Consider the following 27359-nt stretch of genomic DNA (forward strand, 5'->3'; position numbering starts at 1 on the left):
CAGTGGGTTAAGCTGCTGCCTTCAGCTCAGGTCATGATCTCAGGGTCCTGGGATTGAGTCCCGCATCAGGCTCTCTGCTCAGCAGGGAGCCTGCTTTTCTCTCTCTCTCTCTGCCTGCCTCTCCATCTGCTTGGGATTTCTCTCTGTCAAATAAATACATAAAATCTTTAAAAAAAAAATAAAAGTTTATATCACACTCAGAATTTGCTTCATCATTGTACTGTAATCCTACTGTGCTACCTGTTTCCTGAGCTATCATTCTGATGTTCTACAACAGTTGATGTTTATTTGGACAGAATTACAGAGCCTCAGCTGCTGCATTGCATTCCTGTAATGGAATGCGTTAAGTAGCTTGTACTCCCGGAAATAGGTGATTTCACTGAGTGCACTTTTGGAGTCCCCAAGGGCAAGACCCAAAAAGGGACCTCTTCAGGTCCTCCCCAGGCAGGTGGGGGTGTTAGGCCCCTCTCTTCTCCTCTTCCTGGGCCTTATTGAGGACCCGTATGAGCAACTCTAGGATTGCAGCCTTGTTCCAGGGAGTCCCAGTGCTTTTCTGATACAGTGAGAACAAGCTGCATTTCCTGGCCAGAATCAGTCTATTCTGATTGAGTTCTTGAAAGCTGCTGTCAAATGTTAGCTTTGCTTAATATCAGAAAGTTGTTTTTTTTTTCCCCTACCAAAACTGCACAAATGTTCATCATTCTGATAAAATACAAATCTTAGGGGCACCTGGGTGGCTCAGTGGGTTAAGCCTCTGCCTTCGGCCTCAGGTCATGATCTCTGGGTCCTGGGATCAAGCCCCGCATGGGGCTCTCTGCTCGGCTGGGAGCCTTCTTCCCCCTCCCCCTCCACCTACCTCTCTGCCTGCTTGTTATCTCCCTGTCAAATAAATAAATAAAATCTTTAAAAAAAAATACATATCTTAATAGACACATCCATCCTTCAAGGCTTATCCCATTCTCCTATGGCTCCTTTGAAATACAGACATTGAAAGGGGGCAGGGAGGAAGGAGGGGTAGGTGCTGGGACACCTGTCCTTGCAGGCCTCTTTGGAACATGCTTACCCCCATCTTATCTTTATATATAGTTCAAGTAACCCAGTTCATGATCTGCTCTTAGAAACTGCTTGTAACTCCAAGGCCAGTCTCTTTTCTCTGCTCTCCTTATGTCATCGGTCTCCATTGATCTGATATGGTGAGGGACAAAATGTAAGAAAATATGGGAAGTTAAACCTTACTCAAACATGAATCTTTACATATTGTGTTTATGACTTGTTAAAACTTCACATGCACTCATATAGACATCATTGAAGAAAATAATACATTGCCTTTTTAAAAAAAATAAAATTATAGTTAATATAACTTCACTTATTAGGCAAGTTGAGTTCATTTTCTATAAATTCATCTTCAGTTACATGTGAGAAAAGCATTATTTTAGTGCCCTGCTCACTTAAATAGCAGAGATTGTTACGTGATTGATTTTTTTTTTTTAATTTTTGTGAGCTTTGTTTCTATCAATACATTACATTACTGGGTGAGAGTGAGAGAGTTCTATGGGAGACTATTAAGCCCCTTCCCTCTCTTGCATTGAGCAAGTGTTAAGTGAGTATTCATTATGTACTAAGCATTTATCATTGACTATATCCGATGTATTCTTTATTTTGGATATCCTGTGGGCCCCACGCAATTAAAGGCAAAGGGCATCAGCTCGATTATCGTAAAATATCACTGATAATACTTTTTTTCCCCCTAGTGTCTATCAAGTGGTTGTTGAGGAAGAACGTCCTCGAAGAACTAAAAAGACAACAGAAATCTTGAAGTGCTATCCCGTGCCAATTCACTTCCAGAATGCGTCCATACTGAACTCCCAGTACTACTTTGCTGCAGAATTCCCAGCGAACAGTCTCCAAGCTGCTCAGCCTTTTACTATTGGTGATAATAAGACATACAACGGATACTGGAACACTCCCCTTCTCCCCCATAAAAGCTACAGAATTTATTTCCAAGCTGCTAGTAGAGCCAATGGGGTAAGTTTTATAGATGGCTATTTCCTTAGGCTATTTAGAGTTATTAATGTGAACATGGATTAAAGAAGAGAGTAGTCAGAAATAAAGGCATGCTTTTGTGTGTTTTTACTTAGAGCAAATGTGGGTTTTCTTTCCCTTTCTAAACTTATTTTCACCTAGAGAAATTTATGGAAAGAAATGAATATATTTGTATTTGTTTTTGGTAGGAAGACTATGTTGTCAACATGATGGTTTTTATTTTCAGTTTTTACTTGTTACCAAAAGTTGGCTAGTAATTCTGCTTAGCTTACTATTTTACAGGAAAATAGTATAGTTACAACACATACATTCAGCTCATTTAAAATTTTGTGAGATACACAACATCTGTCTTTTCAGCATATTCTGTCCCATTTCTTTAGTTTCACAAGAGTTTATGCTTCCTGTAGCTGTGACTAAATTAGGTATCCTTTTTTCTTGCAAAGAGAAAACAGCTTTAGAAAGATAAGATGAAAACAAAATAAAAACTCTGGAGTCATTTCTGAATTTTTTCCCTTTCCTGTTCAGGCCAACCAGAACTATGGTAAGATACTAAAGTCTCCCTAGAAAGAAGTGTGAGTTTTCCAGCATGGGTCTAAGTATCAGCATAGACTTGACTTTTGCCAGTGCAAAGGGGAAAAATCTAGGACCCTGAGTTCTCTGCCAGTAGCATCTGCCCAGAGAGCAAGCGAGGATCTGGAGAAGCTGGGACCGCTAGGCGGGACATCTTGGGGATAGCTCCTCATTCAACATCCACCCCAGAAATGTCCACGGTCTTCAGCTATGGAACTGCAAAATGAATCTGAGTGGGGTTCCAGAAGTAATCATTCTGTGATTAACACCACACTTGGGGAAAATGAGATCTTCTTTATCGGCATTTGAATAGAATGACAGATAGTCCTATTTGTTTTAAATAAAACATGAATAGTGATTTTTTTCCTCCCTCTTTATTTGACACAGGAAACCAAAATAGACTGTGTACGAGTGGCCACAAAAGGTAGGTTGAAACTGTGGGATGCTCTCCCAGTTTATGTCCTTTAAAAATTTAGATGGTATTTCAAAACTTCTTGGAATGTTAACTCCACTTAAAGAAGTGTATGTATGTGTGGGTAGGGGTATTAGAGTCTAAGCAGTTAACAGGGACTCACTATTTCATGTAGATTCTTTCTAAATTAAGGAATCATATGATTGTGTTCCAAGCAGTTTTCAGTGGTCAGCTTTCTCAAAATTCTTTTAAAGTAAAAGTAATGTTTATGTGATCTAAGTACAGGTTTTTAAACCAGAGGAGTACTGTGGCTGATGAATCTTCACTTGCAAAGTAGTAGAATATTGTCTGCTATTTTTAAGCAAAGACCTAGTGATAACAGCTCTCCCAAGTGGAGGGCATGGGCTTTTTTCACTGAAGGTTTTCACTGACAACAGGTCTCTTGAACCCAGGAACTAGGTGGTGTTAGTGGAACTTCTGTTTCCCAGGCCCAGTTAAAATTCTGAGAAAATGTGATCAAGGACCAAATGTAGAAGTGGCTGGGGTGAACCACCATGGGCTTACTACAGACAGCCTCCTGAAGAAAAGAGTAGAGTTTTGTGTGTGGGCACAAGCTGTGATGTCATCTTCTCAACCTTGCAGTGTGGTTTTAGCCAGCATTTAGGAAGCACTTAAGAAAATGCTTTGAAAAATATAAAGTCCTGTATTAAAATGAGGCATTATAAATTAACACTTGTGGTTGAAAACACCCTTTCAGACCATCCCAATGACCCTGAACACGATGAATTCTGTGTGATTTAGAAATTCAGAAATGACTGCTTAAAGGCACTGTTGGGTCTGTAGTATTAGATGTTATTGGGCTATAGGCAAGTCACTTGACTTCTGTTGGATGAAACTATCTTGTTTTTTGTTGTTTCCCTCTCAGGGAGTGTAGTTTCCTATGTCATAACATCCATCTGCCTTTTCAACTTTCTCATTGAATTCTTATTTCTTGAAGATATATGACCTTTTAATCAGTTAGCTCGACAAATATTTCTTAGTTTCATTATAATGGGCTAAACACTGTGTCAGGTACTCACATTACTTGTAGTTTGTTGGTCCTCATGGGCTCATAGTTCTGTTTCCAACAATCTATGCATATTAATTTTGAAACCCTCAGTTTTTTTATATCATATTGTACCTGGCTAAGTGCCTTTATTTTTAGGAATAAATTAATAATGAATGAAATTACAGATATCAGTTGTGTTTTAAAACTGTAATATGTGCTTAGCTATTAGTTATTACAGTTTTATGAAGCCCTCAAATGAGGTATCAATGTCCTGAGACCTCCAGACCACTGCCCATGCTCTAATTGCTGGATTGAATTCTTCCCCTTGGGGTCTGAAAGAGTAAATCCAGTTCCAGTGCCTAATTTATAATGCCTTACATTTAACATCATAGCTGAAAGATTTGAAAGCACTGTCATACATGTGTTATCTATTTCTTCAACATTACTGTGAGAAAAGAGGCAGGTATTGCTATTTTTATATTTTAAATGAAGAAAATGCATATTTTTAGAGACGACTTGACTGACCAAGGTCACTCAGCTGATCTGTGGGTCAAGGCTTAATTCCAAACTTTTGGACTCCGACTCGCAGTGTTTCACTATGTTTCATGGCTCTTCATCCAGCAGAACCTCTAATAAATCTGATTATAATACTGCATTGTAGAAGTGTCTGCTCTCCCCTTTATTAAAATCAAGACCCTGACCAGTTTCCTTTGAAAACAGTGAAGTATCTACCATTGTGTTCAGCTACAAAGCTAAACAATTATATAAGTAATGCCCCTGTAGATACAGAAATCTGACGTTGGCCATTTTCACAATAGATTGACTTTGATGGTGAATTGGATCATTTTCTTCCATTGGCTAGATTTAATCAATATTCTCTTTTGTTTTTCAATTCACCCAAAGATGATTAGACAATCAGTTGACCTGATTGACTAAATATTCCCCACTCATATTTTCTGAGTCATTTGCAAACATTGATCTAGCAATAAACTCTCTCCACATCAACTCTTTTAGGGAAAGAGGGGAATGGATGTTGATAGTCATTATGTAACAACGTCATGTCTATTCACGAAAGTGTAAAGCAGGAGGACACCTCCGGAGAATATCTCCTTGTTAGGAAACTGCACTATCACGTACTATTTTATTTTATTATAATCTACAGCACAGATTCAGTGAACTCTCTTTACAGCACAGTCTAATGTCTACCCTCCACCCCCATCCCCTCCCCCACCACAGTCAGCTCATTTTTCTTTATTCATGTTAAAGATTCCTTCAGCAGTGCAGGAAACCATTCCATCTTGACTACTTAGTCAAAATAGAGAAATAGTTCTAATAACTCTACTTGTCCCTTGCAGTAAAGATGCTGGAAATTTTAAAAAGTTGAAAATTTCTGTGTTTTGCCACATATGGCTAACAGTGTGGTGGATTAATTGAATTTCCAGGCACTAAACCACTTTCCTAAGCAGCATTTTGAATTTACAAAGATGTCGATGTTCTCATGAGAGAACTGTTGACAAGTATTTTTATAGAGAAAGTATGGAGGTGGATTTGTTTTCACAGGAAGCTAGTTTGTAATTTCAAGTATGGGTATGTCTCTTGAAGATATATTTCATACTATTTATACATATAATGTTGTGATTATTTTAATCACATTCCACAGGCATATTTTGACACTAATCATCTCAAATATAAAGCCTCATAAAAATTAGACACAGGAAAAACCCTAAGGTGTGTTCTTACCTATATCCATATGTGTGGGGGATTACGATATTTTCCTGTACCCTTTGATTTAACATCCAGATTCCTCATAGGTGTATGTGACTCTATTTTTTTTGTTGGCTATAGGCAAACTCATCATAGAACATTCTGTCTCAAGTTAAAAGATAAAGACACCATACAATAATAGAATATACCTGATGTTTGGATGTTACCCTCAATCTGTATGGTGAAGTTAGTAGACGAGCTTTTAGCTAGACTTAGATTCTCTTAGTTTTATTTTGATTTTTAATCACATTCACATTTTTATAGTGGGATTCTTTTCAAGACCGCTTTGGTCCAACTGTACCTTAGCAGTTAGTGTATGTATTTTCTTTGACTTTTGCATACCTTATGACTGCCTTGTGGTAGGGTTAAAACTCTTTATGCTAGTTCTGGAAGATTTTGTTGATTATCAATTCTAAACCGACAAGATACACTTAAAAATAAAAATCTGTCTTGTAGATAAATTAGACTTCTCATATTAAATGAGGTATATCCATTCTAATTGATAAAATAATCAATTTAAACTGTATACTTTGCATCAATCTTCCATAAAATAATATTTTCCCTAACATGATACCAGCTGTCTTTCTCTTTGACAGTATAGCCATTTGGGGCTTTCTTGGTATATGTTTATTTTAAAATGTATGTGGGCACCTACTAAATGTTAGGTGTGGTATAATCTGTGAGAGTTCCTAATATGTAAATATACCACTTTTAGGTTTTTAAGGATTTGGGGTTCATAAAAGTTTTGGGGTTTTTTGTTTATCTCTTTGTTTTTAGTGTATGGGGACTAGAATCATATGTGTGTACTTATTTTCCTTTCTTTGCTATTACTTGGCTAACAACAGTATAACTAGGACTTGGAAAAAAAAAAAAAACTCATGAGAACACATGATAAATTCTTTCCAAAAGCATTATAGGAGTCAGACTATAAGTCTTAAAGAAGAAGAAAACAAACCATTACTCTAGTGTCATATTTCAAGGTGAATTTTTTGTGCAAAAAATGCTTTATTGTATTTAAACTCAGTATTTTATTTAACTTATGTTTGTACTGCAATGAGCACATGCTTTGCTGGAAGACCTTCAGAAAACTTTGAAGGATTTCCATTGTCCTGATACAATTTCTACATAGATTCAGAAATTTGAATGTTTCTTTTTTTAATCACTAGGCTCTTTGAGAAGAAGTTTCTCTAGACTGTTTTCCTGTTCACTGTTTTGTTCAACGAAATACCATCGTTTCTAGGCCACACTGCTACAGAATGAAAACATACCGATAAAAGAGCTGAAAAGAATGTCTGTTGACATGCAAAGCTAATTAAGAACCTTTTAACTATTCATATTCAATACAGAAGAAAACAAATTATGTAGTAAGACCACTCATCTGTGCTAATCTGCTATCATTTAGCTATGGATTTAGAAATAGAAATATAGATATGATCTACATTTGTCTTTCAGCATTTTGTAGAGAAAATATTTTCTTTGATTGATCTGAAGTCGTCTTCCCAATGTATGTCATGAGTACATCCAGGCCCCTAAGAAGTTACTAAGGAAAAGAAAACCTTTTAAAATTTGTCCAACCTTATGTTTCCCAAATTATTTGATCCAAACTCACTTTCCAAGGAGTATGAAAGTCATGCCAAAGAGTTTGGTAAATATTGGTTCCTCACATTCCAGAAGACCCCACCACACAGGACTGAAATGAGACTTTGGAAGTCTGGTCCACTTTTGCTCTTCTGTTCATACATTTGGACCTAAACGAGATCCTAAATTTATCAGCAACTATTAGAGACTATCTTCAAAGCAGACAATTGGGATTTCTGACTTTACCTTACCAAATTTAGCAGCATTCTGTTTTATCATGCATTTTTATTGATATTTTAAGACAGGGGGCAGCAAATTTTTAGGCAAAGGGCAGATGGTTAAATATGTTAACCTCGTGAGCCATGTTCTGTCACAACTACTCAGCTCTCCCGTTGCTATGTTAGAGCAGCTGAGGGTGATATGTAAGCAATTAAGGCTGACTGTGTTCCAATAAGACTTTATTTGCAAAAGGAGGCCGTGGGCCAGCTGACTCTTCTTTTAAGGTAATTTGTAACAGAATCTAGTTTTTTTTTTTCTTTCTGGTAACTAAAAATAATAGTCCCAAATGAATACTTTAGAAGGCAGAACATGGAGATCATATAGAAATCTTTCTTGACACCTATAATGATGCCTTTTCTATGGGGGGTTTTGAGCCTCCAGTTGCAATTTGCCCTTCCTTTAGTTGTGAATACATACATGGCTGCCCCACGTAGCCATTTTCAAGTAACTTTTTATTCATATTGTTCACCTTTTCCAGTATTGGGTAGATGCTCTGTTTTTGATAAGACACTGTAATTGTTCTTGAAAGCAGAGTAGGTCACATTTTCCTGAACGTAATAGAAAACCTCACAGGAATGTTGGTTGAACAACAACAGTCAATGACCAAGCAAATGTTACATGTATAAACTTGGTACAACTTTGTGTAACCGGTATTAGGGATCCCATTTTACTGTTTGCAATTGATTATATCAGTATGCAAAATTGCATACTATGTCCTATCAAGAAAATTATCTCTGTAGTACCTCAGGAGTCCTCCCATCTCCTGACCCAACCGGAAGTTTATTCATCTCACTTAGCGAGACGAGAAAGTTTTCATTAACAATGTGTGAAAGACAATTATCCCACTTTTGAACCCAGTCGCTACAGTTGTTAGTTATAAGGAGCAGCACCGTCTGAATGGTGCAGAGGGATGTTTCAAAATATTATGCAGCAGCAGTTTTGGGTTTAATTGTGTGCAGATGGTAGATGATCTATTTTCCTTACTCGCTGCCACATTTCTAATAGCACCCAGGCTGTTCCATGTAAATTAGTAATCTTTCATGTAAGCCTGTCCTTAATTTTCCAATATTTTTTCTTTGCATCGTTTTCCAGCTGTATCATGTTAGAACTGACGTTTTAATTTTCTATTTTTTCCCCCAATATCTGTGTGTCATAAATGTTAACCATTTAAACACAACTGCTGAGCTGTGCAGGCAAACCCAAGAACTCCGACTGGTCTGCTTCAAGACTCTTAATCATGTCTTGAGTCACATGTGGTCCCTGACAACGACAGCAAAGGCGATTACTCATTTTCCTTTCTTGAACCGATGCTTTGAGATGCATTTTTTTATTCAGTCCCTTCATATGACAAAATCAGTTTCCTAAATGGAAATGTTCTCCATGAAATTTAGTTATCAGAGAAATTTTTCTACCTAAAAAATATTTTTAGGAAAAGAAGATAATGTGCTCCACAAAGGTGATTTTAGCAAGAAGAGAAAATATTGTGACTTCAGCAGCAGAATTTTAAGCAACCTGATAAATTTTAAAAGCCTAAAGTCGGGATCGTCAGAATTAGCAACGAATCATTCAGACACTATGCTCAATAGCAGTCGGAAACACTATTCAGTCTAGAGCCTTATTTAGGACTTATGTTTTGTTTTTATTTTTTATTTTTTCCCCCCTTCGGTGAATCTGTCCCAAATCTCAGCCAAAGCTTGCAACTGGGTCATAGTTAGAACTCAAACTGCCTGACAAAAGCCTGTTTAAGGGAAAAGAATTCCAAAAATTCAACACTTTGCTATGTTCTTTTTTTTTTTTCTTTTTTCTTTTCTTCTCTTTTTGTTGTTGTTGGAACAAAGTTGAGACGATGTGATATACTGATCGAGATTCTCCTTGCTAGCCTAGCTTCAGTCTGGCTTTTTCTTCCCTCATGCATGCTGACCTGGGAATCTTCCTTTGCCATAGCTGCGATAATCGTGACTCAGCTTACAACACCTTACATTCGCATCGCCCCTGCCGCAGGCGACGACCAACTGACAGGTCAGACGTTCAAGTATAGATGAGTCATCTTGCCCATTTCCTGCTCATTTTTCTCAGCTTTGTTTCCCCTCTACATTTCCTCCTTTGCTTAAGGCTTGTTTACAATGTTTCAGACTCTTGGTACAGACCTGTGCCCGCATTAAATTAAGTGATGTGCTTGGCCTCTTCTGTGTGCGCATTTATACCCACGCATTAAGCACAACGCCACTGCATGTTTCCATTGTGTGTTTGTCTGTTGGTTTGTTCCTTTCGAGCCTAATGTTAAACAGAATGAAATTTGCTGGACTTGCAGTAGCAATGCCATCCAACAGGATTTCAGTCAAAATACAGAGAGACGGATGCCCCGTTATGCAAATTAACCTAAAAAGGCTTTGCAGGGTGAGGGTGAGCGAGGTTTATTTTCCACCTTGTAGGGTCTAGTTTGCACACACATTTAGCAACACACAGTCTTGAATTGGAGCCACCCAAAGCTGTTTGGGGTGACACCATTCAAACAGCTTTTCATGTACTTACAACTGCAGCAGAGCTGATTGCATTCCTTCTAGAACCAAAGTGTTTATATAAAGCAGTGACACATCTGCAAGTCAAATGCATTGAATAATTTAGGGAAGTTTTTAAAAAATTGAATGGCTTTGAGTCATGGAGTTGAACTGCGTGCTTCTCTGTAAAAGGAAAAGCACACAGAAAGAGAACTTAGCTAAGAGAAATTAGCTTCTCCATCCATACTATCTCTAAAGGTGTATGGACATCTGCAGAAACACCTAAGGAAAGAGCCCAGTCAATTACTCCAGATTGAAGGTGAGTGGCCAGAGAACCCCAGAAGACAAATTTTTGTCCAGCAGTAAAAGCAAGCCATGGTCAAGATGTCTGATAGAATTACATGGGCAGGGTTCAAATTCTGGTCTCAGGGACATCATCGATGTTGTAGTTTGTGGCAGGTTGTAGAACATTCTGCCACTTTCCATAGAATTCCACTCCAGCAATTGTTTTAAGTGTATGCAACAAGGGAATATTCTCTAACGTTTAAGGGGGGGGAAAGCATAGCTTAACTCATGGTAAGAATTCATAAATGTTTAAGTTGTTCTGCGAGCTTATTATTTTGGAAAATAAAAGCTACTGAGACTCAGAAAATGTACAGACTGAGTTTTGTAAGGTGAAGAAATGTAGGCTAATTCTACTTCTTCCTCCCCTGGAATTCTCTACATATTTCCAGTCCTCTGTTTCAGGGCCTGAAAGCTATAAAGTTATAATTAACTGTTCTGCTTCTGTTGCTTCCAAGTTTCTTTTCAAGCACATTTCTTTTACTGATTCAAGTCCTACTTGTTACAGACTCTTTCTTACCCTGAATTTCTGAAGTGCTCTTCCCAAACGATAGAAGTGCTTAAGGGGTAGTGTCTCTCTTAACATAAGCTTTCCACTCTAAACCCTTCCTACGTAAGGACTGCACATGGCCCGTGGTCAGGTTAGGTGTCCATCATGGAGGTAACCTGAGATCCTTGAGCAAGTCTGACCCCCAGCTGGCACCAGTGTTGTCAGCTAACCATTAAAAATGGGTTGGCCCCACTATCCTTTAATAAATGCTGTGCCGTTCTCAAGTTTTGCCTGTATCTACTACTTCCATATTAAGCATGCTGTTTACTAGACATAAAGTAAGTGAGACTTCTGAACATAGATTTCTCTCTAAAACTTGCATAATTAAGAAGATACCTCATAAATCAGCCTCCTTCCCAAAGCTTTCCAATCCAGCGTATCTTGTTACTTGGGAACTAGTCTGTGAAGGACACATATATTGCTGTACTGTATGGCTGCCATTCATTTAAAGGCTGCAGGAGATCTCCATCATTTATTTTGGTTTATTAGAGATTAAAATGATGGAGTGTTAGAATAAGCCTCAAAAACCAGTAAAAAAGAAAAACCTACTCCTGATCTTTTTTTTTCAGTATTTACCACTGGTTTTAATGATAGTTAATCTAACCCAGATAAAATCAAAATCAAGTAATATTTCTTTTGCCTTTTCCATTTGCATCAGCCATCAACTTTGATAGCGGCTAACACTGTCTTTTTTAATAGATTTATTCATGAGTCATACTGCAAGCTTGAGGCTTAATGTGTTCAATCACCGATCTGACATTTATTGAGCACCTTCTGTGTGCCAGGTATAGATCTACTGACTTTTATAAAGAGCTTTACTCTGGATGGTTACGCAGGCTCTGGCATCAGGCATTTTGCATTAGTCACATCAAAACCCATGTACACACATGCTCTTAGGAGTGAAAACTTACCGTCATGTTAGTCATTTAGCAGTTAGTAAAAGACAACAGTTTTGTAACTAATGGGCGAAAAGGACATGGATTTCCAAGCCTTTCTCATCATGTGGAGCAGCTTAGGAATTGGTCTCTGGGACAGTTGTGAACACTGCACATCTGTGACCCATTTAACAGTTGTGATTTTGTTTATTCAATCAATATTGTCCCTTCCAGAAGCCAACAGGAGACACATGAGGGATAGATATGTTCTGAAGTGCCCTCCGCGGTGTTTTTGTTCATTCTGTTGTATCTGTGCTGACATCATACTCCTACAAGGGCTGTTCAAGGCTGTACTTATACTAGGAAGCGTTAGGGAGATAGTTCTCTGCAACATAGTTCCTTCATCCCAGATGACACGTGCGGCTTGAGTTTTCCCTGGCATGGGTGGGCCCTCACTCACTTGCCTAACAAAGAACACAGGTGACCTGATGTCGGCACCAGGACTGTGCCAGACACAGCAGAATTCTCCTAGATTTAACTGATCTGATTCATTGAGCAAAGGCAGATCAGACCGCAGACCGCTAGTGCATTGGATGAGCAGGCCTGTCACTGCGCTGGGGAGCGTGTCTTTAAATTTGTCGTCCTCAATCAACAGTGAGAATACCTCATTATGCAACATACACACATATACTGACACATTAGTTTAACTGAAGCAAAGATCTTAGAAATCATACTGCTAATGCTACTCACTGAGTAAGATGCACTCTGATGTGTTCTATTCTGTTCCATCTTACTCTGTTTTTTTAAAAAATTCTAGTCACTACCTACTAAGCTGATTTCATTTCCCACTCTTGGGTTGTAACCCACAGCTTTAAAAAACGCTTTACTCAACCACTGGATTTAGGAGATTATAAAAGGAAACAGAATATGTAACTGGAATAAAGGTACTATCTACCTCAAAACCACTCTAAAGAGTGCACACAGAGAAAGTTCTAGAAACTGGAAATACTTTTGGTTTCCACTTTGTTCCCTTTATTATGTGATTAATTGTCTGCAATATAGTACTGCTTTAGGAAGAAAATTAAAAGCTATACATGCTAGAAATTTCTCTTCAAGATCTTTCAGTTAATTTTACAAATATCTATAGGCTGTTTATTTTATATTAAGATATTTCTGTTTATGATTTAATAACCCAGCCAACTCTGAAATGCTGTAGAGAATGTTTTCCTTAAACAAATTTTTTATCATCCGTTTTGGTTCACCCATACATCTAATATGATAAAATCTGTATCTTAGAATATTTATAAACAAAGTGACTTCTGGGACTCAAGTACAGATCAGATATAGCAGAGCATGTAGAATTACTTGCTAGATATAATTAGTACTGGAGGAAAAAAAGAGAAAGAACTGGCCAACAATTATTCCCACACAGTTTCAAGTTTTGAAAAATATACATGTAGCATATGTCTGTATTGTCAAAGGTAAACACAGCTGGACATTAAAGCTGTAAAAACAGATTTTACTCAGTAACTAGCGACTGTAGGGGATAGAGGTGGGCTCCATTTTGATTTGTGCAGATGGGACCGGTGTTTTAAAAGGAGAACGAGGGGGTAGGGAGGATGCGAACAAGGGCTCAGTGGAGTCAGGGCAGTGAAAAATTACAGCCAGCAGGAAGGGTTTCTTGGTACACAAGATCCCCACCTGGTTTGCTTACTGGCATTTATCCAAGTTGGGCTGCTGCCCTCCCCTAGGAGCTAGGAAATGGGCCCTGTCTTCAGGTGTCACTGGAACAAACCCTCAGTTCTTTGGGCAGCCTCGAGTTTCCTCAGGCAGGCATTTTAAGGGGGGTCAGATCATCTAAGGATACAGCCTTGAATGGTTAGAAACCATCAGTGTTCAAGTCTTTACAGGCCAAGTTTGAGGACTAGGGGAGGTAGAGTTCAGAGGAGCTGGCTGGAATTTGGTCACAGAATTTTGCCAATGCGCAGGCAAAGTGATCATGAGATAAATTCCAAAGGATTTCTTTTTCTCCTTAATGTAGCTCTTAAAACAAATAGAGTTTTATTTTATTTATTTATTTATTTAGGAGCATGTACACGTGGGGGTAGGGGCAGAGGGAGAAGGGGAGAATCTCAAGCAGACTCCTCTCGGAGGCAAGCCGGACACAGGGCTTCATCCTATGACCTTGAGTTCATGCTCTGACCCGAAGTCACAAGTCGGACGTCACTGACACCTCAATGGAGTTTTTTTCTTTTTAATGTAAAGTCTAAAACATGGAAGTCCCTGAATTCCATCCCACTGAAGAAGTCAAGCCTCTGAATGTACGAGAACCTTCTGTGTTCTGGGCTCTTGCTGGAGACTTGCACAGGCCTTATTTCACTGAGAGAACAGCATCCATCTTCTCAGCTGAGAAAAGGAAACACAAAGGGATTAAACACCTCCATGGGCCCCAAAGGACTGAAATGCAGTCAAGTCAGGGAGAGAAATCAGATTCCAGGCCTTGTGACTTGAGCCCTGGGCTCTTCTAACCTCAGCATCTGTTTGAACTTCTCCCTCTTAGCCCTCTGTGCCCTCCATGCTCTCCTCCGTTCCTTCCTGGGCCCCTCAGGCCTCACTTACTTCCCACACAGCCCGGATACCCCACACAGCCCTTTCGGGTGGATTTTTATTGACACCTGGATGCTCTGGGCCCCTTGCCCCCTTGCCTTCACCACCTATCATCCTGGTTCCCAGCCTGAGAAATCCCATCACCTGCTTGCCTGGCTCCTATCTTCACACTTTCAAGTGTTGCTTGGCAAATGACAGAACAGGCAGAGTAATTCTACTCGAGGTTGGTGCTTTTCCCCTCACCTTGATGTCTCCCGCTGATCAGTTAATGTCCCCTGCATACAGAGTTAGAGAACACTGCCCTCTGCTCCCACCCAGCTCTCCCCTCAGCCCCGAGCCCGAGACAGCCAGCTCAGGCCTCCCCTTCCATTGCTGGGCTCTCTGTCCTAGGCAGGCTGCCCTTTGCCAGCCATGGCATGTTTGGCCTTCCTCACAGCCCTGCGGGTCCTAGCTGTTGGGTCACAGAAGCCACCTTTTCCTTAGGAACAAAAACCATAACTGAGGTTCACCAGCAGCAGCCCAAGGAGATTTCTCAGACCTTCACTGATAAGTGGGATCTGTAGCAAAGATCAAATTTAAGTATACCCTGAAGCCCTAACACCATCTTTCCAGAACATGTGTTTCTCCTGCCATCTTTACAAAGAATGAAGGAGAGTGCTAGATCCTATTTGTCTCAACTCAAGGATTTTGAGCCCTAGGCAAGGGCTGACACTAGGCAGGAAGTCCAAATTAGGATCTAAATTTGGTGGTGACTGCAGGGGGAGGTACATGGGGAAAGGTAAGGACCTCAAATCCTTTGTTCTATAGATGCTCATTAGTCAGTTGCCAGAAACCATCGGCAGTGGAAACCCTATACATTGTCTAATCCAGTCGTTCTCAAACAGTGCTTTGTGGGTTTCCATGGGATTCCTCTCACACAGGCTTCTGGGCTGGGCACCAGCTCACGTTATAAGAGTTATGGGTAGCATGGCGGTGGGAACATGGGCTTGAGGACTAAATCAGTCAAGTTCAAATCCCAGCTGTGTCGCCTACCAGCAGAGTGACCTTGGGCAAGTTACTTCAGATCTCTGTGGCTCAGTTTGCTCATCAGTGAAATGGGAGTTTCAGTTTTACTCACAGTAAAGTTGTGAGAATTAAATGGGGCAAGTGAAGTACTTAGCAAGCCCTCAATAAATGTGACCTATTCGTGTTTTTCTGCCTTAACACACTCTTCAATTATGGGAACAACACAAACCCTTTTATTCCTTCATTGATTCATCAAGCACATGTTTCCTGAGTGTCTGCTACATATGGCAGACACTGTGCTAAGCTCTTAGGATATGCCAGGGAACAAAGCTTATAAAAACTCAGGTATACTGAACAATTGTATCTTACATCTGTACTGACCTCATCCCCAGCAACTATAATAGAGGTCTTTCTCTCTACATAAAAATATATAAATATAGGAGTGCCAGGGTAGCTCAGTTGGTTAAGCAATTGCCTTCGGCTCGGGTCATGATCTGGGTTCCTGGGATCAAGTCCCACGTCGGGCTTCCTGCTCAGCAGGGAGCCTACTTCTCCTTCTTCCACTCTCCCTGCTTGTGCTCTCTCCCTCTCTCTCTGACAAATAAATAAAATCTTCAAGAATATATAGATATAAAAATATATCCAGACGTTTTCACTATCACTTATATACTTAGCTCTGCCACATTTAATAGCCGATGATTTCTCCTTCAAACCAATACATATCAATCTTAAGACATTCGTTTACCAAGTTGAAGATTGTTCTTCTGTAGGGCCATGTGATGATCTTTTCACTCAGCCCCTTGTTCAGGGACATTCATATTTTCACCATTTTTTTTTCTGCTAACAACAATAATCACCACCACAAACTGGAATAAATAACTGAAATATAAAATAAAATAAATAACTGGATAAATAAAATAAAATAACTGGAATAAAATAAAATAAAATAACTGGAAAAAAATAAAGCAAAATAAATAACTGGATAAATAAAATAAAAAACTGGAATAAAGAACCTTGTATGTGTTCTTTCCATTATAACATTTATTTCTCATTGGTTCCCAAATTGGTGTCAAAGGCCAAGTTCATTTTTTATATATAATCCTTTCCTTCCACATCATAGCAATTCATCCCCAAGTACCTGCTAAGCACCCCTTCTCCCACGTGTTCCACGTGCTTTGATGCTTACCACCTCATGCTTCCAATATGGTGCGTGAAGATGGGATTCTCCTGACCTTTCCCGAAGACGGGCATCCTGGCCTATGGTCATTGGCCATTTGCATTTCTTCTTCTCTGTTCATTCATGCTTATTCCCGTCATTCACTCTTGTTTTGACTCCACAGTATCTTTTGGCTTAAAGAAGTTTGCATTTTCAAATAATCAATATGTTCCCATGTTCCTTTATTTCTCCAAGGTTATTGTTTTGCCTGAGAATGTGTTCACATCTCTGTGATTATTCAGCCAGTCCCCTGAATTTTAGCTCTCAACTCCATCTGGAAATGACCACTGATATGGTGTGGTGTATTGCCAAGGGAGAGGTCTAGCTTTTTCCAGAGAGACAGCAGTTAGACTAGCTCTTCTGATTAAATAAACAGTAATTTTCTTGCAGAACTGAAACGCCATATTGTCACGTGTTAAGATACATGTATAGATTTTGTCATGGTCCTCTTGGGGTCTTCCTACATATTTATCATAATTTTTTATTATGATGCTTTTATGATATTTTATTACTTGATAAAACTAGAATTCTCCCCATACTCTTTGTCAAAAATCTCTCCCCACTGATGCCTCCTTGTTTACTTTATCAGTCCTTATGATGGCCTACAGCCTTAGATGTCTGCCCCACTGCACTGATTAACACACCTGTTGTTAACACTGATTCCACATCCGTTGCCCTGACCTCCCTGTTGTTCTCTTTGGCCATATCTGCCATGCTTCCTCCTTCCAACTTTGCTCCCACTTTCCCCTTGCTTAGGAATATCCTCCCCCAGACATCAACTTGACTAACCCTCCTTCCTCTAGTACTTCTTGCTCAAATCCACCTTCTCACCAAGGTCGGCCATAAATACTCACCCTTTTTCCTACTGCAGCCTTCCATGAGATCTCTCCCTATCCTCTCCTCACAATTTGTCCCCTTAGGCTGCTACTTTCTTCCTTTTTATAACCCTTCTCACCTTATGTGCTTACTTCTGTTTGCTCCTGTCTTTCCCCCCTCATAGAATACAAGCCCTTGAGGACAGGAATCTTCATCTGCTATTTTGTGATATATCGTAGGCACTGAGAAGTTGGTCAAGTTCACACCAGGCAGTCAGGTTCAAAAAATGCCACTGAGGTTCTCACTGGGATCTTAACAAATCTAAATATTATCCTGACTGTAGAAATATGGTAAATCTTTCCATCAATTCAAATCTTATTATAAGACTTGTAATACAAATTTGGAGTTTTCTGCATTACCTGGCCTTGTCAGTTCTCCCTCTAAAAATATATTCTAAGTTCAATGGCATCTCACCTTCTTGTGGCCATCACACCAGTCTGGACCACCACCCACACATTTTAAATACTCTCACGGATCCCTGTTGACTCATTTGCCACATGGCAGCTGGACTGACTTTTGGAAATTGAAGTCTTATTCCATCACTCCTCTTCTTAATGCCCTTGTATAGCTTCCTACAGCACTTGCATAAATTCTAAACATCATGTTGTAGCAAAGTAGGGGGCGCATGGTCTGGCTCCTCTCACACCTGGCGCTTGCCTTCCAACACTTCCCACACTCAGTGCTGGTCTCCTTTCTCATCAAAGAATCAAGCTGGATCCCACACCAGCAGTTTGCACTTCCTTTTCCCTCAGACTGAAACTCTAACCCTAATCTTCATATTTCTAGCTCCTTCTCAAAGTTCAGAATTCAGTGTGGAGGTTCTTCCCTCAGAGAAGCCTCCTAGACCACCATACTGAAACACAATGCCTTGTTGGCCCCCGGCCATTGTCCTGCCCATTACTCTGCTTCTTTGTGCAGTTGCCAATTACTGTCTCCTCCCGGAAGGAGGGGGAGGCAGGGCTCTGTCTCTCTGTCTTATTCCCAGTGTAGCGCCTGGGCACCTAGCAGGTGTTCCACATTATTTACCAAATGACTGAACAGTTGATGACCTTTCTTGTTAAATTTAGTCCCAGATATTTTATAGCTTTCCCATATTGTTAGTAAAGTTTGAATAAATTTTGATGAGAACGAGAAACTTTTGAATCTTCTTATTTTGCTTACTTTGGACTGATTTTACATTAGTCACAAAATTCACCTCTTCTTTAAAAAAATATAAATATGTGTGTGTGTGTATATATGTATGTTTATATTTGATTCAGTAGACCTTTGCACTGCAAATAAAACAGACCCATAGTTTTCAACCTATTTATAAAAAGTACAACTTTAATCAGCCATTTATTTTAGCAAGAAAGATTTAATTTTAATTTAATTGTTTTCGAGAGTGGTCTACCCACTCATACCAACATTGTCTGTTTCCTCCCACTTCCTAGACTGCATCTGACCACTTCTCTACCTCCACCTGTCAGACCCAGCCAATGGATCTTTGGTACTCTTTAGCAACAATAAGCTGGGACAGGCCTAAGTGCAGATAGGCTGTATTTGCCCTTCTATAAACCCAGGGTTCTCTATTTGTAAATGAAGTGGTAACTAAAATTGTATTTTAACCATACTGAGGAGCTCAGAGGACTGGATACAGCTTGAAGATGGTGTGATTGTTTCCTGAATTTGAGCTTAGTCAGTGGCAGGAACAACAAGTGCAAAGGTTCAGTGGTAGAAAGTAGCATGACAAAGAATGAAATATTACCAAAAAAAAAAAAAAAAAAAAAAGGCCCTCGTGGCTGGAGAGCAGAGAACATCCTGCAAAAAGGATGTGTTATTAGTGGTCAACTTTACAGACAGACAGAGGCCAACTGGGACCTCAGAAGTTACATGAAGGACTTTCATGTTGATCCTGCAAGCAATGGGCAGCCATTGAGGTATTTTCAGGGGTGGACAGGTTCAAATTTGCACTGTACACTTCAGCCACACTAGAAACATTGGAGGGCAGATGAAATAGGCTAAAGATTGGAAGAAAACTCTAAGAAATGGAAGGTTGTCCAGCAGCCTAGGAAAAAAAGAACAGAGGGAACGGGTATGAACAGAAGAGCTAAATGCCAGCAAAGAGATAGAGCCTCAGCTCCAGCCCTGGGGTCTTGATAATCTGCAGTCAGCATGGAAGAGCACATGGTAGGGAATTTAAGCGACAAGTTCAAACATATCGAAGGAATGCTCTAAGTACCTTTGAGATGGAATGGTTTCATTCAACCTCTTGCATGAGTTACCCACTTCATTTATTTTGAGAGCTATTTACCAGGGTATTCATATGAATCAAAATTGACAAAGAACATAAAAGATAATAACACTCAGCAATATTATTTGAATATATGGTCACTCAGATAAAATCTCACCACCGTTCGCTACAGACACTTATATTTTGTCCTTTTAAGAGTTCAGTCATTAGACTCATAAAATGTCGTATTGGAGACTGTTAATTTTGTCAACTAGGAAATATACGTAGAAATATTTTTATCTACTACTACAGGGGCTCTATTTCTTTTATCTTGATACTTTCTACAACCCGCCACTCAGTGCTTGGTACTTGAAAGACGCTCATAGACCAGCTATAAATTTCTGGTGGAATGAATTCATGTGTAAAAGTTAAAATTCCCTTAAAGGCATGAACCAATTTCCACACCCCAGTTTTTTTTTTTTAAGAAAAATAATATCTGTACCACAGAGGAGCCCCCAGCTATGGCTGCCATCAGGAGAAGTGGGACTCAGGGAGACAAGGGCTGGGCCAAGTGTCACATAGCCATCCCATGGTTAGGTTTTGTTAGCAAGTGGGACATGCAGTTCCGGTCTGATAGAACTAAGTTATAACTTTGCCATCGCTGAAATACTTAGCTTTAGGGTGATAGGCTCTGCCCAGCTCCCAACATGTCCACTGTCCATACTGTAGGAGAGAAGTGTCACTCATTCATCCCTTATGTGAAGAGCTTCTTGTCCCCTTGGGAAGCTTGATGTGTAATTAGCTCTGTGTTAAGAGATGCAGAGAATTCAAAATCCAAAACGTGCAATGTTCTTCTCAGGGATACTAAGGATCTTTGTAAAAACCAACATAAACAAACAAACAAACAACCCAATATAAACAGTTGCCTAATTATTCCACATACACAAAAAAAAATTTACTAGTATCTTGAACCATATGTAATAATGGTAAATGTTTAATGAAATAAGTTGACATATATTCAGCTGTGCTCCAAAAAATAGTACCTGTATGATAGATTCTGTCTTAGTGTCAGGAGCTTTGATTTAATGTTGAGAGAGAATTTTGGGTAAAAATAAAGGGAAGATAATGCCCCCTTTAGGCTTCCTTATAAATAAAAATAGCCAAACTCTTCATTTAAGCTGATAATCCATTTATTGGAAACAGTGACTGAATTAAAGCTACCATTTTCCAATTAATCAGGTATCCTCATTTTTCAGGTACATTGTCATATCAATATTGGGTGACTAGCACTTCACGCACCCCCTTATCTTAGGCACTCTCTTTTCAAACAGTGAAGGGGGGATGTATATACTACACATCAGTGCTATATATACTTTGGCCATGGAGGCCAATATGGAAAGTTAGTGAGGGGAGAATTTGGTTGGAATTTCAGCATCTCTTATAAAGGTTGCTTGAGGATTCTAAAAATTTCCTTTTCCGCCGCAAAGAATGTAAAGTGAGAGGAAATTTTTATTCTTTCTGCAACACCAGCTGAATGCATTTTAATGGGCTGTAGTGTCACTGGTGATTTATTACCCCTTTTTGTTCTTTTATGTGTTATATTTGTCATTTTGCTATGGCAGTTTCATCTATAAAACAGTATAGTTACAAGAAAATGGTGAGGGGATACAGGACTGCCATGGGAGATTCTGTTGCTTTTTCCTTGTCATTTTGGGAAGGAAATACTGAGTCAAATGTCAAGCATTTAGTTTCAGAAATAATATATTTTAAGAGATGTATATTGCACCAAAATAGTATTGTTTTCCATTTTTGCTACATAAACTTAAGAATTTCTGTGTAACGATTTTCAATATAAGAGAACAACTTCATTTTTCAATATCCTTTTGTGTTTTCCCTTCTATCAGCAGGGTGATAAAGGAAAATAAAACAATGTATTTAACTGTCTTTTATTTGCTTATGGCATAGAGCATTCTGTCTTGAAAAGTGCAAATTGAAATTTTATATTTTAGGAAACTTACCTTTTAATTTCAGTATGAATCTAGGGCATTGTACAGGTCCAACAGAGATGCTGCAATAAAGTTTTGAGCTCAAAATAAACCAAGGCTTTGGTGAGAGATTCAATACGTTGTGAAAAAGAAAGTGCATACAGTTTGAAAAATAGTTCAAGATTTTTGCATGAAAGATTTCATATTGATGAGTTGAATTTCCTTGCCTTTTTTCTAAGGAAAGATACTTAAATTTTATAGTGAAATTAAATTAATTCATCCTTGATATGAGTAAACATGGAAAAGTCCTGGATATTTTAAAAATATTTATCAAAATTGAGGGACACTGTCTATTTCTCTAGGTCTTTCTCTTCAACCTAGTGTCCAGCACAGAACCAGACACATAGTAGATGTTCAAAAGCATCTACTTGTTGATAGATACCAATCCTGATATTCTGATTTTCATCCTTTGCTTTAGACAAATGTCACTACAATTTAGAATATAAGGCATCAAGATTAATTCTGACAGTTTTAGGTATAAGGCATCTGTGAAATTCATTCAGAATTTGTAGGCAAAGGGCCATGTTCTGCTGTCGTGCAATTAACTTTTTGGTTGGCTTTGAACTAATCTCTTTTATAAATAAGTATCTTTAGAATACTGTAAAATACTTATTATTTGTGAGAGGGTTTTTTTTACAACATCTGTAGATGTGATCCAATATACATACTCAGGATGGAAAGGAGTCAGAAATTCCTTCATGATCTTGACACAGCATGATACAGAAGAAGTAGCAGATCAAGAAAACATTGAGGGTAGATCTAGAATGAATAAATGTCCCTTTCAAAGAAAGAATTCTTACTCTAAATGTTCTGTTGACCTTGTATAAGAATCAGGGGACAATCAGGATGGGCCAGTGAAAGGAGAAAAGCACAGTCCTTCCAATGGGGACAGATTTCATTTGCCATCTTGACAATATTGGTTAATGCCAAGACGTGTTCATCAGTGACTCCAGTGGGCTAGGAGGAAGGCCTAAAGTCTTTAAAAAGAAGGGCTTCTAAAATTCTAGCGGGTTAAAATTTCCCAACCACACATTCCAACACACACACACACATACATCCACACAACTTTTAGAAATGTCATAGTTGCCAAGATGAAAGGATCTTGGGTGATATCCGATTCGTTCTCAACCCGTGGCATTTCTAGCTTGGCCACAATTCATTCTTTTTCTTTTCTTTTACTTTTTTTCTGAACAGAAAACACATTTACTTTTTATTTGTAAATAATGTCAAACTTTAAGTTGCAAAAATAAAAATATCACAGAGAATACTGGTATAGCCTTTATCCCATTCATCTATCTGTTGGAAACATTTTACCCTATTTGTTCTGTCATTTGTTCTCTCCCCACACGTGTGTGCCCACACACATAAGGTTTTTTTCTGAAGGATTTGAGAACAACTTACCCATGTCATGACCCTTCACCCCTAAATATTGGAGTGCATACTTGCTAAGGATAGGATACTCTATTATATAATCATACTAGAGTTATCAACATAATGGATTTACTTTAACTCATTATTTTCTTATTCCAGTTTGCCAAACCTAAAATGCTTTTTTTTTTTAAGATTTTATTCATTTATTTGACAGAGAGAGATCACAAGTAGGCAGAGAGGCAGGCAGAGAGAGAGAGGAGGAAGCAGGCTCCCTGCTGAGCAGAGAGCCCGATGCGGGACTCGATCCCAGGACCCTGAGATCATGACCTGAGCTGAAGGCAGTGGTTTAACCCACTGAGCCACCCAGGCGCCCCCCTAAAATGCTTTTTGTCACATTTTCCTTCTTCCATTACAGGATGTAGTCTAGGATCAGTTTTTTTATTTGGTTTTATGTCTGGTCAGGGTTCTCACCGTGGGAAGGCTGTGCTAGGGGCCAGGGGAAGAGAGGTTGCTCTTTTTGGTGGAACTGTAGTGTTTTTCTTGCCACTTTCCCATCTCAAATGCTTGTCAAATGGGAATCCATGATTTCATGGAGGTACAGGACCAAGGGGCTATCACTTTCCTTGCTGATAAATCATTCAAAACAGTATTTTTATTAAAAATTAGTATGTCCTTGAGTAAAATGCAACATCTGCATGCTTTATTTGAAAAGAAGAAATTTCCTGCCAGTAGTAGATCACTTAGGATAAACCTTGGGTGCTCATTGTCTCATCTGCCCTTACAGGTATAAGTGATGGGAAAGTATAAGAATCACGGTCCCTTTGACCAGCTCATGAGTAACAGTGAGTTGAGGGCCCTCAGGTTTAGACTTCAGGACATTTTCAAAACCACATGGTTTCCCAGGGCAGTTTTGAAACATATCTGACAGGAATCTTGGCCTAATGAATCTCTGTTTAGCAGGGTGGTTCACGTAAGAACTCCCGATCCCAGTGCATATAATTTAGAAAACATTCACTTTAATTTTTGTTTGTTTGTTTGTTGCATTTACTTTAGATAAAATGTAGTGAGTCCAAGGTCCAGGCTTTGGGGGAGGGGGGGCGAATCTCTTAAACTCTAAATCTCAGCTTCCCTATCTCCAAAACAGAGAGATTACTTTTCTTAGCCTCATGGTAGGCCTTGGGAGAATGAATACAATGACAGATACAAAGGACCTGCACCAAGCAGGCTCAGGGTAAAAAGAGGAGGAATTGGCAGTTGCTGGTAACTTCCTTTATGCACTGCTATTGTTATTCCAATAGAAGATTGTTTTAGGGCCCTCTGGTCTTTCAAGAGAACTAGGTAATTAATCCGGGCCACTGCCACTCCCAAATTTGAGAGCTGCAGCCCCTCTGAGAGGCTTCAAATTGAACTTTCTGGGAAATGAATGGATTTCTTGACACTATGGAGGGTGTTATTTACATGGACACCATGTGCACGCTGTGGTCTCCAGGAGCACCAGAGCATGAGAGGAACGTTATTATTCCATCACATGTCAAGACCTGTAATGAGTCCCCCACAGATGATATTTTCCATTTGCCTGTCTTTGGGATATAAACTGCATCAGCATGGCCCAGGCTATTGTCGTGCTTCTGGCGATGATGGTGATGATGATAATGATGAAAAAGTTACTGCATTTTCAAAGACAACTGCTTTATTTGAAGCAGTAATAGCCCAAAGCAGTGTATAACCTACTCCGCTCTTCCCTGTAGCCCTGTGCCACGGAATAAATGCCAGGCTCCCTTTATTGTCCTGGCCATTTGGGGTTCCTTTGTTCCTCACTGTCCTTGGCTTAAATGTGGACACCTCTCTTTGATCCATTCTCCAGGGAGCACTAGACGATTCACTTTAATAGAACTCCATTAAGAAAGCTTATAGATTATCGCATTGAATAACGTTTTTAGACATTAAATATGAAGTTGGAAAAATTCAGAGTGGTTCTGAAGTTTTCTTTCACATGCTGTTTTCATTTAGGAGAGTAAATAACTATCTCAGAAACAATCTTTGCAAGTAAGCCTGTCACCTGACCTGGAGTTAATAAATGGCATCTGTTCAGAACATCTATCCATATCTTTGATGAGTTTTCCATTTACTCTAGTAAATATTCAAGCAATACATCAATTTAGCGATGTAATTGATGTTTAGTTTAATTTACTTATTGGTATTGCTAATGATGCAATTATTAATTATGGTTTATTATTAATTATAACGGTTTACTCAGTTGGAGCTCTTGGTCAGAGCTCATACCAGCATATCAGCTTTTGCCTGGGATTTTATTGGTCTTTGCAATGGTTTAATTTTATTTATTATATCAAGATTATATATGACTTCAGAGTGAACATGATGGGAAATAAAGCTATCTTTAATATTATCAAGTTTAATGAGTTCCCCTTATATGTCTTTGAATAATTTCCATAGACACAGGTGCATATTTATGTACATGTATGCAAGCACAGACATGCATGTGGAGACCTCATCAAGAGTGGGCTACCTGTGTCTTTTAGCCAGTGCAGGGGCTTAATAGAGAGAATTTTCAGATTTCTACCTTGTTTCTTCTATGAATAGTAAGGAAGTTAAAAAATACTTCTAAAGTGGGGTCATAGAAATCATATAACCATTTTATTAAACCAAGTTATGGTTTGAAATATGTTGACAGTATCTTATTACAAGTTTCCTTCTCTCTCCCTCTCTCTCTTCTTTCTAAAAAGCCCAGACCATTGTCATTGTTCTTGAGCAAAAATTTTGGCTAAAGACTTCTAAAACAAATTCCATATATGATGGTGAAAAATGGTCGACAGCTACTTCATCATTGCAAGTATTGAGTTCATAACACTTTATTCTTGACAGATACTCATTTCCTGTCTCTCTGATATGTACCCAGTTAACTTCCTTGTCATTGATGGATATATATTTCACTTCTTTGGTGCTGAACATATAACATTTTGCCACTAATATTTATTTTCATGCTCTTTCTTTCTATTAATCTCATTTCATCATTGATGAAAGTTTGGTCAGTGAATTTACTGGTAAGGACTTTGATCTGTCATCAGCATACTGAAAAAACACTTCTTCTGTGTACTGGCTGTCTCTTGGTGTGCTCGGTGGAACTGGTGTTCAGACATGTTCCTCCAGTCTCGGGATATTTTCTGGATGCCCATGGAAGGACATCTGATAGTAGCTGCAGGTGTCTGTTTCCATCATAATCCCCTCACCGTATCCTGGGGAGCAGTGGAGGAAAGACCACAACACTGGGCCTGTTGTCTTTACTTACTTCCACTTCCCCTTGTTTCTCTTGTTTCTTTTCTTTTATATCCTTTGTGCTCTCCAAGAACTTCAACATAAATGGGAGAAGAATAGGCAAGTTATGAAAAGAGTACAATTCAGAATGTGATTAATTGTGAGAGATCTTTGATACAGTATAGCTGTTCTCATATGAACTGCGGATAAATAATAAGATACTAGGCTAGGTCAGAGGAGCACCAAAAAAGTCAAAACAGCTTTGTCTCAAGAACTCATGGTAGCATGTGATACAAAGAATTTACTAAAATGACTGAACTGAAAGTTGAAAGTAAGTTCTATGCAAGAGGGGTTAAGCAATGTTCTATAGTCATTCAGCAGGACAGAAAATACTTCCTACAAAGCAATCAAGAGCTATATTTGGGCTAGGTGACCTTTGAAAGATAGGTGTGATTAGAACCAATGGAAAGTGAGTAGGGAAATGGAAAAAGAGTGGCAGGAGTCCTGAAAAGGGAAATATTGGATGTATGGGGAAAACTGAACATGTCCATTGGGTTGGAACGTAGATAAAGGAAAGCATTTTTTAAAAAGGACATACAGTTAGGGGAAGGGATTGGAGCCATCCCATGGAAGTCCTCGATTACCTTTTGAAAGAAGTGTTAGGAAACTCTTGGGTTCTATGTTGTGTTTTTAAATGAAAGAGTGACCCTATTAGAGTAATTCTTTAGGAAGACCAGTACGGCTGCAGTATGTGAAAGAGACTGGATGGGATGTCTATGTGGAAGTCAAATACAAAAG

General features: G+C 39.0%; 1 protein-coding gene across 10 annotated transcripts in view; it reads left to right on the forward strand.

The window, feature by feature from the left end:
• Positions 1 to 27359, forward strand: part of PTPRM (protein tyrosine phosphatase receptor type M) — a 780862-nt gene that overhangs the window by 520513 nt on the left and 232990 nt on the right. For 7 of the 10 annotated variants that reach the window (XM_044243376.1, XM_044243377.1, XM_044243378.1 and 4 more), the window contains 3 exons: positions 1752 to 2025; positions 3001 to 3037; positions 9639 to 9713. In XM_044243376.1, the coding sequence (XP_044099311.1) occupies positions 1752 to 2025; positions 3001 to 3037; positions 9639 to 9713 (386 nt within the window). The remainder of the gene's footprint in view (positions 1 to 1751; positions 2026 to 3000; positions 3038 to 9638; positions 9714 to 27359) is intronic. The other 3 variants (XM_044243379.1, XM_044243383.1, XM_044243384.1) reach the window with 1 other exon arrangement.

Source organism: Neovison vison, chromosome 3 (assembly GCF_020171115.1).
Source record: "Neovison vison isolate M4711 chromosome 3, ASM_NN_V1, whole genome shotgun sequence".
NCBI classification, from domain to species: domain Eukaryota; kingdom Metazoa; phylum Chordata; class Mammalia; order Carnivora; family Mustelidae; genus Neogale; species Neogale vison.